The sequence below is a fragment of the Periplaneta americana genome, chromosome 12, assembly GCF_040183065.1.
Source record: "Periplaneta americana isolate PAMFEO1 chromosome 12, P.americana_PAMFEO1_priV1, whole genome shotgun sequence".
Lineage (NCBI taxonomy): Eukaryota > Metazoa > Arthropoda > Insecta > Blattodea > Blattidae > Periplaneta > Periplaneta americana.
Genome location: NC_091128.1, coordinates 56,484,069 through 56,497,103, shown reverse-complemented (window position 1 = coordinate 56,497,103; position 13,035 = coordinate 56,484,069). Strand labels below are relative to the sequence as shown.

Sequence of the window (13,035 nt, the reverse complement as noted above, 5' to 3'; positions counted from 1 at the left end):
AGTCAGTTTGCAATGGACAATAACAGAGCAGGTATGTACTCCTTCTGTAGTGAGAAAATAAAAAGAATTTTTTACATTCTTGTTAAAAAGGATGAAAACTGTCAGCATATGAAAAAGCTGAAGGTCAGATTTGGTCATTGCCAGAGAATTCCAGGGACTCAAATATTTCACAATTTCGTAGTGATGCTGAAAACATTATAATATGTTACCTGACATCAAAATCAGAAGAATTTGAAGATCATATCAGCAAGACTGTACCACTGAGTTCTCAGCCACATGGCACTGCTGAATGCATCTACAATGAACAGTGGTGTATCATGGAAATTGAGGACATCAGCTTAGAAAACAAGAATGTTTGTGTGTTCTATCATTCACCAGATCCAAGAACCTTCTTGAAAAAGTCAGCTGATGACAAGAGTTTAGAGTCTACTGAAAGTGTTCTTCAGAAAATATATCCTTTGGAACTTACGAAAGTAACAGGTTGTTCACATGGTACTTCTGACAAACTGTCTGAAGAAATATCTCAACTGTGCACTTCACTCATATCTTAAAAGTTGTTGGTATTGGACTTTTTACACAAAATAGGCCTATCTGAGTTATTTAAAGTTAAGTTGTTTAAATTAAATAACTTCACTGTGTTAATATTTAAATTGTGGTGGTCTTTACCTGATTTACTAGTTTCCACGTAATTTTCATCATCCTCTGTATTCTATGCGTTCCCACATCTTCTGGCTTCCCTTCATGGTGCAGTGTGTTCATGACTGGTAGTGTTGTATAGAAAAGGGTGTGTGTTCTGAAACTCAACTGAGTGTTGACTATGTGTAGTCTATGTATTTTTGTGTGCCTGATTTTCTGGTCTTTTTGGTTAATAGTTCATCAGTTATATATATATCTGTATGTATGTGTGTGTTAAAAGAGTGTAATCAAGAATCTATCTACCGTTGTGCTCCAGAGTATAACTACCCTGTAGCACTTTATTGATGATCTATGATCATCTTAGGAAATATTTTAGAAGTATTGTAATGTGTTATAAAATTTTATTGTAGAGAAGAAAGTTAATTAAGTTGTAAAAAATTTATTGTCTAGTAGGACGGAAATTTACTATGTAACTATGAACTCTGATCAGATGCCAGCAGGTGTTGATACACATTACATTTTTCAACAAGTGTATTCATTCAAGTCAAAACAAAGTGAGACTGATCACTTATAGTTATGTTTAATTCTAAGTGGTTATCAACGACAAAAATCACTCAAATTACTTTCCTGTGCAGAATTCCATTGTATTCACTTATAATGTTGTTGCTCTTAAAGATATTTCAATGTGTTAATTTGTATTCTGTCTTAATTATGAAGACACTATGTTATTTCTTAAGGCATATCGTCGCTGTGCCTCCAAAATCCACAATGTGTATTTAAACAGATTTTTCTGGAGAAAGAAAAAGAAATGTTATCACTTTTAATTCTCTTGACTTTCAAAGCTATTTTCGATATTATTTTTCATGTTCATTACTGAAATTATATCCAAAAGTAGCTTTGAAAATCAAGGGAATTAAAAGTGATAATGCTTTTTTCTCCTGTTAAATCTTTTTAAATGCACGTAAGCAGCAATGATATGCATCTTTAGGGTACTTTTCCGACTTAACGTGAGATGCTGTTTATAAAATTACAAAATCTCTTTTCTTCAATTTCGTGACCAGTATTGTGATTAGGGTAATTACTAGGCTTTCACAACCTAGGACCAGACATGGATTGCAGAAGATATTCCAAGAAAGTTCGGAAGAAACTATGACATCAGTTGGACACAAAAATGAAGATAACTCTCTTATATAGCTCATATTTGTAAGTTCAATAAATCAAGTATAGTTTTGTTGTAATTAATTGAAATAGTCTTGAATCTTAAATTAAACAGAAATCGAGAAACCATAATTACAAAGTCACCGAGTTAAAAACTGACACATAGCATATGTTGAAATTTTAACTCAATGACTTTGTAAGATTTTTCATAAGTTATATTCAATACACTGAATTTTAATTTGTAAATAATTGCACATCTTAACAATTTGTTTTTATTACAACTCTATGTTTGAGATGTTTGCTGTATGGTATCATTTTTATCAATATCCACAGCTATCTTTATATACTTTGTAAGGTTATATTATATTTTCATACACCTTATGTTCTATGCTCATACAACTAGATATTGTGTTATCTCTTAGGTCTGATGATGCCAGTACATCGAAAGCGCCAGCCATATTTAACTTATAATCATAACCTAATGTTCAATTTGTATAACCATTAGGCCTAATAAATTGACAGTTATTGAAGGATTTACATTTAATTATTGAGTCCGCCAAGTTAGCTCTGTGGTAGCGTGTCTGCTTCCAGACTAGCTAGTCCGGATTAGATCCCGGCGAGGTCAGAAATGTTCTTGTAAAATTTCTACCTCAGGACTAGGAGAGATGGCAGTGCACAACTGTCCCCTTGGTGCTATTCGACAGGAGTAGGTTACATGCCAACACCAGGTTTCTCCTTCTCCCTTCATCTTCAACATCATCCTCACCGATTTTCTACACTACACTTTCACGAACACTTACACATACACTCACCTTAGTACATAACATAACTCTTCACAAAAACATCATGCATAACATGGCCTGCCAAAGTAGTGTGCAACTTGAAAATGGGTCACAGCCCTGCCAACTACAATATGCGGAACCCGAATCACGCAAGTGACGTGGGTAGGCATTAGACACACACAAATTTAATTATTATTAAGTGAAGTTAACTATCCTTTCCCTTGTAAGATGTTATAATGGTGGTGTCAGAAAACCTGATGAGTTAGAATGTAATCAGTTTCTACAAGTCACCCGACATAAGTTAAAGAAAACTTTACATTAACTTGTGTGCAGTAAAAAAATGCGCACAACATAAATGGTTTTTCAGAAGTGGAATCATAACATAATTGGTGTTCGGTAGAACTGACCATGACACTAACAGCATAGTAACTGTAAGCCTATTTATATGATGGTTTGTTAAACATGGCAATATTTAATCATACAAGTATTACTACAATATAAACCTACTGTTCATTAATTTCTCCCTGTTGTAACTTTGTTCCTCATGGACAAACTCAAATTCCTTTTTACAGGTATCTCATATAGAGTACGCTTTATATTATTAATTTGTATTAAAAATTTGTAAATTTTTATTAGGTCCCAACCAGAAATATTAGAATTCACAATAAGAGCAAAATTGAAGAGCAAGCATTTTTAAACTGAGCTACCTAACTAAAAAAGGAACGAGTAGAACTCAAATATTTTTTACTGAAGGTCTGAGTGTACAGCTGTCCTCTAACAATGACAACCCTGTATTCTATTCCTTGCTAACTGCAAAAAAAAATTGTTAAGTATAATTTTTGTTAAATAAGGCAATCAGATATTGGGGTTAACTTTCAATTATTACTAAAAGAGAAGAGGTAAAAAGATACAGGACATAAAATGTAGTTCGAAATGTGCTGAAAATGATAGCGTTTTCCCCACTTTCCTTTCATTTTTCTGAGTTGAGCTATCGCATTTACTGCAACTGTGTGCAAAGGCCAAAAATTCGAATGCCATCTGGTTTCTATTTTCCTCTACTTTTCACATTTATAATTTTTTAATTTGTTTTTCTGTCAATGACAGACCGAATTCCCCTTTCAGATCTCCTCTTATTTCCATCATAGTAGTTTTTCTCTTCTTCGGTTTGAGCAATTGTAATTTATGTAAAATGTCACTGTGACATTTCAAACCTTCCCACTTTCCACAAAACGCATTTGAAAATGACCACTTTCTTCTACCATTACGATAGATAAACCAGCATTTTCAATATGTTTCCTCAAATTGAAGGGAATATTTGTTTGCACACTCGCAATCGACTGTCTGTAAACAAAGATAAGATAAAGCAATGTCTCCACAACATGAAGGCATGGCTCGAAAAAGAGAAATTATTAATACCAAACACAGGAGTAACAGCTCATGTCTATGTGCATCTCACTTTTATTATAACCACCCAATGAGACTAAATAAAGTTCTTTGTTAGACAAAATCCTTATTAGCCAGGTCCTTTCCTTAAAGATGCTAAGTCAAACAATCATTTTCGAGCTGTTCTCAAATACGGATTAAATAAAATTTTAGATAGAGTCATACTATTTGGAGAATTAAGTTTCATAATAAACTATATAATACAAGATACCTAATTAAAAATCCCAGGAGTGTGAAACATTTTAAACTATCTATTGCCCACGACAGACACAGTGAACCCAGCCTTCTCAGTATCGAATGTAATCCATTAGTGTCAGTGACATCATTAATATCTTTGCATCCCTGAAAACATGCTGCATGATTCAGTTTCACTAGAGTTCAATATTAGTACAACAAAGTTTTATGTTGTTGTTTTCTAATGCCAGGCGCTTGACAATAAAGTCATTTGACCTCTTGCACTCCAATATTTTTCAAAGATATTATCATGACCAGCCACTGAAGCAGATTTTGAGGTGTTCCGAATCCATTTCTTGGTTTGAGTTGCATAATGGGCAGTTAGGGGACTGATATATTCCAATTCTATGCAGGTGTTTGGCCAAACAACCATGGCCTGTTGCCAATCTAAATGCAGCTACAGACGATTTTCGTGGTAAATCGGGAATTAACTGTGGATTTTGATGCAGAGAGTTCCATTTTTTCCCTTGGGATTGAGTTATCAAATTTTGTTTGTTGAAGTCTAAGTATGTAGATTTAATAAATCTCTTCACAGAGTAATACGTAGATTTAGTAACAGGTCTGTAAGTAGCAGTGCTGCCCTTCTTTGCTAAAGCATCCGCATTCTCGTTTCCCAGTTTTATATAATAACATAACAAGCAGTAGATACAAATACTGTATAGGCCTATATGCTTATTGATACTGAATTTCAATCCCAATGACATACTTATTCTTTTTTAAATAAAACTACAAGCAATTCATAATTAGTTTAATCATATCATAATAATTCAATTGTTTATAGTTACAGGCTAACATGAAAATATACTCCATTAAAGTTGTGCTTCTAGCTGCTGCAACTAAATTTATATTAGTTATGCCTATACCTTTAATCTATTATTAACCACATTGGTAATTTGCACTAACTCACATTCACAGATGAGATGACTGCGTCATATTGTTGAGGTGGAAAGTATGTAAGTATGTGTGTTAATTTATTGTTACTATTACTTTCAACATTATGCAGTACTCGCATGATGATTCTCATGTTGTTCTCTCCACATCTGTAACTCGAACTTGCTCCCATTTCGTTCCTTCCACTCTATTTCTTCTTTGTTTACATTATCCTTCTTCCTCTGCCCTCTCCCCTTTCATCTGCCCTCAATTTTCGCTTTACTTATTTTTTCTCCACCAAACACATGTTCGACCGTAGAAACAACTTTTATAAACAATTTAATCAGGTTGGCCAGTAGGTTCATCTCCAATAAACTCTTATTACATCAGTAACGTAAAAATATATTTATGGTACGTATTTTACACCATTCTTCTATCACTTCTCTCTTCTTTCCTTTTGCCTTGTACGAAAAATGTATCCGTATTATGTTTCACAACCCTTTTCTGTCAGTAGACTGTATTCCAACAGAACTTGAGAATAATAATACCATATTTTGAGCTTATTGTTAACTTTATCTTAAATAGGCCTACATGTTGTAGAAAGTTAATTGCATGGAAGAGACGCATTTTTAACTAAATAATGCTGAGTAAGTTATGCCAAATAGATACATAACAGTATAAATCTCACATACGTCGCACGAATTTCAAGCATATTATAGCTCAATGTGTTTGAATAGGCCTAGTGGAATTATATTTAAGAAAATTCGAAATTAAAATCTTACAAAACATAGAACGCATTTTTTAAAACCATGATGTGTTCTCTATATGCCACAGTACATCCATTAAAGACTTGCTCATTGCAACCAACATACTATCCATTACACATTTCCAACTCACAGCTACACAAACACATACTATCCACTCCATTCACTTCTTTCCTTTCACATTAGTGAGAAAAAGGTACTTGATTAAGCATGCTAACTTAATGTAACTTTTAAAGTTACAAATCTGCAACACTTCTAATAACCGGTACGTTAATTTTATTCACGTCACTAATCTCACTCATTGCTTCCTGACACTAGTTCAGTTGTAATACAAAAAAATTTTGGAAAAACACAATTTTGACCAAGTATAATCTAACATAACCTAGCACAACCTAATCTTAACTAACCAAAACTAAGCTAAACTACTCTAACCTAAATGGTTCCGATCGCCACAAAGCAGTAAACATTGTCTACCAACAAACATAACCTTAAACTACCGTCCAACACTACGTAAAATTTTAAAAATCTAAAACATTGTAAAACCATAGTCCCTCCGCAACTATCTACGCATATAAATGATGGGAATTTAATATAGAATAATTATACATGCTCAGAACTTTTAAAATCCATGGAGAGGCTTTCCTCCTGAGTTAATGAAATTAATAACACTTTAACAGAATAAAGATTTTAGAAATGACAAGTATTATTTCCATTATAGGTATAATCGCAAATAACACCCGACAAGTATCCCTATTTGTTAAAAAATTGACAGAAGGGTAGATAACTTATAGCCTAATGGCATGCTAAAGTACAGACCATGACTTGTTATTGTTAGCAGACTATTCAAACTTCTACTAATCCAATATAATCCCCCCCCCCTATATAATCACAAACCGATATCTAGATCCTGTAGGCTGAACAGTAGGCCTATCAACTTCATTCAGATTTATGGATTCGTACTCCATGCACGAGATTGTTAGAAAGAAATTAAACTTACCCTCGAAACAGGCACTTGGTCGGTAGGAAAAGTGGAACTGAGTTGTGCGGACAGACAAGTGGCCGCACTTGTGACTTCGTTGCTAAAGACAAAGCCGATGGATTGCGACTCTGCTAACTGTTCTGGCACATCATTTGTTTCTATATCCTCCTACAAAAAAAAAAATAATAGTCAAAATATCTGATTTTAATATTAACTACATTTTCCACAAGTCACATATTTCCATATAAGTTACACTAATTTCCTACCTTAAAATTCTGTATGAAGGCATTTGTTTTGGAAATCTCATCTGAACTAGATTCGTTTGGAAACATTGGGCTCAATTCTTCTTTGGCAGGCTACGCATAGAAATCAAAATCTGAAAATAAAAAAGGGACTATAATTATTAAAATGAAGCATAAATAAGAGGTTAAGAATACAATAGCTACGGTTACTTAGTCAATGCACAGTAAAGTAAGAATTCTAACCTTCGTGACTAAGATATTAACAGCAGTCATTGTGATCCATACTCGCAGAGATCTGAAAGAAGATAACTGGATCAGTAACTGATGAATAAACATGTACACTGAAAGGTGGTGACCATAACCTCTTCCATCAATGAGAAAACTTGACAATCCACGATCAGCTGATAGAATGCGACAGTAAATATCATTTTTCCAATAAACACTCCCGTGCAGATTTCAACATTATTAATGTTCTACAACGCACCATTAGTAGACCTAAGTGCACTACGCAATATCCGACACATCCAAAATATGAAGGGTACAAGAAAAAAAAAAATCTAGTAATCAACAGATGCAAAACTCTGGATTCTGTAACACTTTCAGACTCAATCTCAACTCAGCGAAGCTAATCTTCATAATATTTAATATAAATACATTCAAGAAGCCACACCACAGCATTTAATATCCGGGAAACTTATAAATACTATATAAAAGCGTAAATAACACAACTCACAACTTTTGATGGCCGAACGAGGAAGCCAAGACGAAGTTGTCTCGCATAGCTATTCGTCCTATCGCTGCGAGTCTCTTCGGCTGTTCGGTTAACATGGTTGGCACCCCTCATAAGTGTTACATAAATTAAATTGGGTAAAAAATACAGCGAGAACTAAATTAGAGCTCTTACAGGTAATTCACAGTTCCAATGTAAACGGTATGCAGTTAATTTAATATACGAAACTATAATGAGTATGAATTTTCATGTACAACTTCAAGTTTTTGATATTGATCGTCTGTTACGTGGCAGAAAAAGGTCCATACGCCATTCCCGATACCGCGACTACTCCCCAAGATGGAAGGGGACGGGCGGGGTTATTTTAGCTTCCATTTACTAACTACACTAAAAACATTCAATATGGTTAAAATATCACATGAAAGGTTATTGGTCATGCTTTAATTCTCTTTTGAAATGCAAAAATGTTAACAAAATATATTATATCCAGCGGTTAATATCTTCTACGAAAGCGAAATGTTTGATAAGGCCATTAATGCTCCAGTAGTGCGCTGATACACGATAACATGACAGTATATTCATGTCCAATGAATGTCAACAGACATCGCTGATGAGAACACCGTCGCCATACTTTATAGCACAATTACGTGTCGAACAAGCCTACCAATAACTAAAATTGTATACTGTATGTAAACAAAACATCCTTAGCATTCTATGTAGGAATATGGATGTAACTTTAAAATAGAATTCTTTTAAAGGACTATGTGCGTAATGTTCTTAACGCTACAACCATTATTTCTATAAATACATCAACTGAACATCAAGTCATTATTAACTCTCCTTCAGTTCATCTCATTTGAAACATTCTCATTTTCAGCCATCTTGCCAGCAGTGCCCATGTAAACGGAACAGGTCGGATACACCCGATGTAGAACCGAATCAGAGCCCCGCCGTCTACTGGTATCCTATGTTGCCGGATGCTTCCATTATATTCTCTATTACTCCAAATTATTTCTGATTTAAACGCATTTTTATGCAGGATGTGTTCACTAAAAACTATTACACCTTCGTATACATATGTAAGAACATCTATATACCTTGTAATTCTTACACATAGCTTAAGGAAACGTACTGACTATAATGATTACTTCGACACTTACTATTCAAACTAAAACGCCATGTCTTAAATACGGCAACACCGCTGCCCGGTCCTGGTAAGCTAAGCTTGCAAGAGAACGCAGTTTCACAGGTTTAATTTCCTCGAGCACTACTTCACCTGTCTGCATAGCTGTACTGAGAAACGCACTTATATCACATCGCAATGAAAATAACCCGAGAAATGATCGAAAGCATAGGCAAGTGTGACAAATTCACTTCTCTTAAGAGTATACAATATTTGGTGTCAAATGATCGCGAATCTTTACCACCCTCGAAATCAAGTCCCCTTGTACGACCTTGCCAAACCCTATAGAGGAGTGTGTACGCTTCGCGCTGTTGCCGGGTCGCGCTACACCAAATGCAAAACAAACATTATTTAGTATTGTGAAATTAATGAAAAAGTGTGCCAGAAACATTCTTTATACATAGCAGCAATGTACCATAAACATTACAGAACGCAAAAAATTGCTTGAAAATTTAGACGTAATATGGCAGGAGTTTAATTTCGCCATCTCAGATTTGATACAACACACAGTTGCCACTCAAGAACACCTGGGCGTTGCCATTAACATACCATCGTTCCTTAGCTTTGAAACTCCCGATACATAATGCAGACATGTAGCTAGCCTAGACAGAGGCCATTGCACTTTCATACGACGGAGTTGCTTCGAGGCAAGCAAAAGCCTGTCCGGTCGCTTATAAGAATTATAAGATTACGTGATAATTTCTTCAAGAAGTCACAGAAAAGAGGGCACGAGGAAAACGTGTACACATATGGTACATCATGTAATTCATTTGCATCACGTCAGCCCAAGTAACCGCATAAAGAACGATTACTTTGCTTAAATTTACGATAATTATGGAAAAACATTTAAACGCCACTATCCAATATGACTATCGCTCTTTGTGAACATATAATGCGTACACTAATGTTATTTATTAACTGAAACTGAGAATACTTGTTTGTTCTTCATAAAATATACGGTACGGTAATAACAGTAATATTACACTCACCAGCACAAAAAGCGAAACTTCAATTTTCTTACTTTTTATTATAATAATTAAGATCTAAGTTAATGCTATTGATAATCCTATCTACCGAAAATATTTTGGTTACCACAATAATATACCGACATTTCGTTTAATTAACAATTCTATTTTCTACAGACATACAGCTGTATTAATCTTGAAATAAAAAAAAATGTTTCATTTTTATGCCGGTGAGTGTATATTCAGTTAGTACGTGTGCGTGTATTATGGAAAGAAACCAACAAAATTGTCGCGTCGTTATTGCTGTATTTGAACTCCACGATATTGGTTTAACATGTGCATTGAAAGAATTGGTGGATTTAAGAAAGATAATACCTGTAAAACTGAATCCATATTCTTATTAAATAAAAACCTATTTTCCAATAAAGAGGTTTCTAAATGTATCACATTTAAACATTCATAACTTTGGTTACATAGGCTACACCACTTGTGCTCATTATGCTACTGTATTTTCTGTTTGTTTTGTGTTATTTTTAATGAACTTTTAAAATTAATGAAAATGTAGTTTAATACTTCGTCTGATCATCTGTTTATTCAGACGATTGTCCACATTATCAGTTTCATTTTTTTTTTCTGCTTGGTTATTTAACGATACTGTATCAACTACTAGGTTATTTAGCGTCGATGAAATTGGTTATTGCGAGATGAGGTCGAGGATTCGCCATAGATTACATGATATTCGCCTTGCGGTTGGAGAAAACCTCGGAAAAACCCCTACCAGGTAATCAGCCCAAGCGGGGGTCGAAACCGCGTCCGAGGGCAACTGTGGATCGACAGACAAGCCCTTAGCCGACTGAGCTAAGCCGGTGGCTCAATTTGTGTTTATTTTATAAACATTCATTCATACATTAACGACACATTTCCACTGACCTGTTCGAATCAAACAATAAGAATATTACTACTGCTGTTTATCTCTGCGTTTGGACAAATACCACATCCTTTACCGTCTGATCTGACCAATCTTCTTACAATTAACCACATGTAGCATCGGTACTGGAAATGCTACAACTGCACTGTTAACCTTGCACACTGAACTATTACACTTTTACATCCTCCTATATTACATGTAAAGTATTTACGTTGGTAATAATACTGAAATTATCTTATAATGCGTTATGTTGGCGCCAGGGATTTTGACAGATGGATTTTGTTAATGTTAACTCGAGAGCGAGTTCCTCACCGCTGCAAAATCAGTTATCTCTGTCGCAGCTGGAATGGGCAGGACATAAGAGTAATATATATATATATATATATATATATATATATATATATATATATGCGCAATGCCCGAGTATTCTATTGGACTCTGGAGAGTCACCTCCAAAAACTAAACAAATATTACAGTAGTCTATATGGGTGCTACGCGCGGTGCTAAACAGGATTTATATCATATCATATCGCTGACATTGATTTATGAATACGAAAAACGTTAGTTCGCTGATCATCCACCGAAAGCCCGCGCTAAGAATATCTATGAATAGGCCCCTATGTGTCTTTGGTATTCCCAAGAAACTAGTTCGATTAATTTAAAATGAGTCCGTATAGGCCAGTTTCTATCTGATGCTTTTCCAATTCACTGTGGGCTAAAGCAAGGAGATGCACTATCACCTTTACTTTTTAACTTCGCTCTCTAGAATATGCCATTAGGAAAGTTCAGGATAACAGAGAGGGTCTGGAATTGAACGGGTTACATCAGCTTCTTGTGTATGCGGATGACGTGAATACGTTAGGAAAAACTCCACAAACGATTAGGGAAAACACGGAAATTTTACTTGAACCAAGTAATGCGATAAGTTTAGAAGTAAATCTCAAAAAGACAAAGTATATGATTATGTCTCGTGACCAGAATATTGTACGGAATGGAAATATAATCTGTTGTATAAATATGGGAATGTATATGGAAATATGTTAATCCTTAGTCAATAGATAAGACTGAGTTTTACGAAATACGAACATTAAGAGATGGAAAATGGGAGGCAGTAATGATCAAAATAATTATACCGATTTATTTTTTTTTAACCAGCAAACGTGCAGCCTTTAAATTTAAAACAAGATTCACTCATAAAATTGGGTTAGACTATTCATCTCATCTCTCAGTAATGTTTCTAAAACGTATAAGGAAAGTAAAAAAATTCAATTTCATGTAGGCTACTCCCTTCAAATAACATCAGGTCTTTTTTTTACTTCCGAGTAGAGAGGAGAGAGAAAGGAGTTGATTTTAAAAATTCACTAAAGTATTCTTAATTAGAGACGTAAAATTTAAAATGAAGGTTACTCTCTACAATATTGGTTAACATTCTTAGATTTTTTAAATACCATCTCCTAAGGTACTGATGAAAAGGCAGAAGGGAGTGAGAAATGTCATGTCATCCAATCTTGAGAAAGTCGATATCTGGGGATCTTTGCGATCACAGAATACGAATAAGGTTTTATTTTGTCCGACTTTGTCCCTGAAGTAATGGAGTGGGACAAAAATGGGTGAAAAATTAAATAAGATATCTTAGGGGTTTTCGAGACGAAAATTACGAATAATACAATTTGTGCGAATTCAATATGGCAGTTTCAGTGCTATGAATTACATTTAAAAAAAATTAAACATCGGATACCGCAAATATATATGAATACAGGTAACACATGTACAGTATTTAAGAGGGTATGTAACACCTTTTGATAGTAGGCTTATACATTTAGTAAAATCCAAAGTGTAATTTCTACATATTCTGAATAAATTTTGTGCTGGAATTTAGTATAGTCATCAGCCAATACCTCTAGATTAATAAACAACTTTTTAGAATCCATAAAATACAGTATTTATTGTGAATGGTAATTATATTTTTCAATTGGTGCAATTTGTGCAGGGAAAATTGGTTTCTCCGATATTTTCTACGATTTCGAATATTTTAAAATGCTTTCTTCTCTGTTCTATTCACAATGTGCGTGTTAAGAAATTATTGCCCTTGTAATATCCATTACAATCCTATTTATTAAT

At 34.4% G+C, this 13,035-nt stretch overlaps 1 protein-coding gene across 8 annotated transcripts in view; it reads right to left on the bottom strand.

The window, feature by feature from the left end:
- The window catches only part of gw (trinucleotide repeat containing adaptor protein gawky), a 233,528-nt gene that overhangs the window by 149,821 nt on the left and 70,672 nt on the right, over positions 1 to 13,035 (bottom strand). For 2 of the 8 annotated variants that reach the window (XM_069841379.1, XM_069841380.1), the window contains exons 1-4: positions 7,842 to 8,113; positions 7,352 to 7,403; positions 7,133 to 7,242; positions 6,885 to 7,034 (exon numbers count right to left, since the gene is read on the bottom strand). In XM_069841379.1, coding sequence (XP_069697480.1) covers positions 6,885 to 7,034; positions 7,133 to 7,198 — 216 coding nt within the window. In that variant the 5' untranslated portion in view covers positions 7,199 to 7,242; positions 7,352 to 7,403; positions 7,842 to 8,113. Of the gene's footprint in view, positions 1 to 6,884; positions 7,035 to 7,132; positions 7,243 to 7,351; positions 7,404 to 7,841; positions 8,121 to 8,998; positions 9,020 to 13,035 lie in introns of those variants that run through there. The other 6 variants (XM_069841376.1, XM_069841377.1, XM_069841378.1 and 3 more) reach the window with 5 other exon arrangements.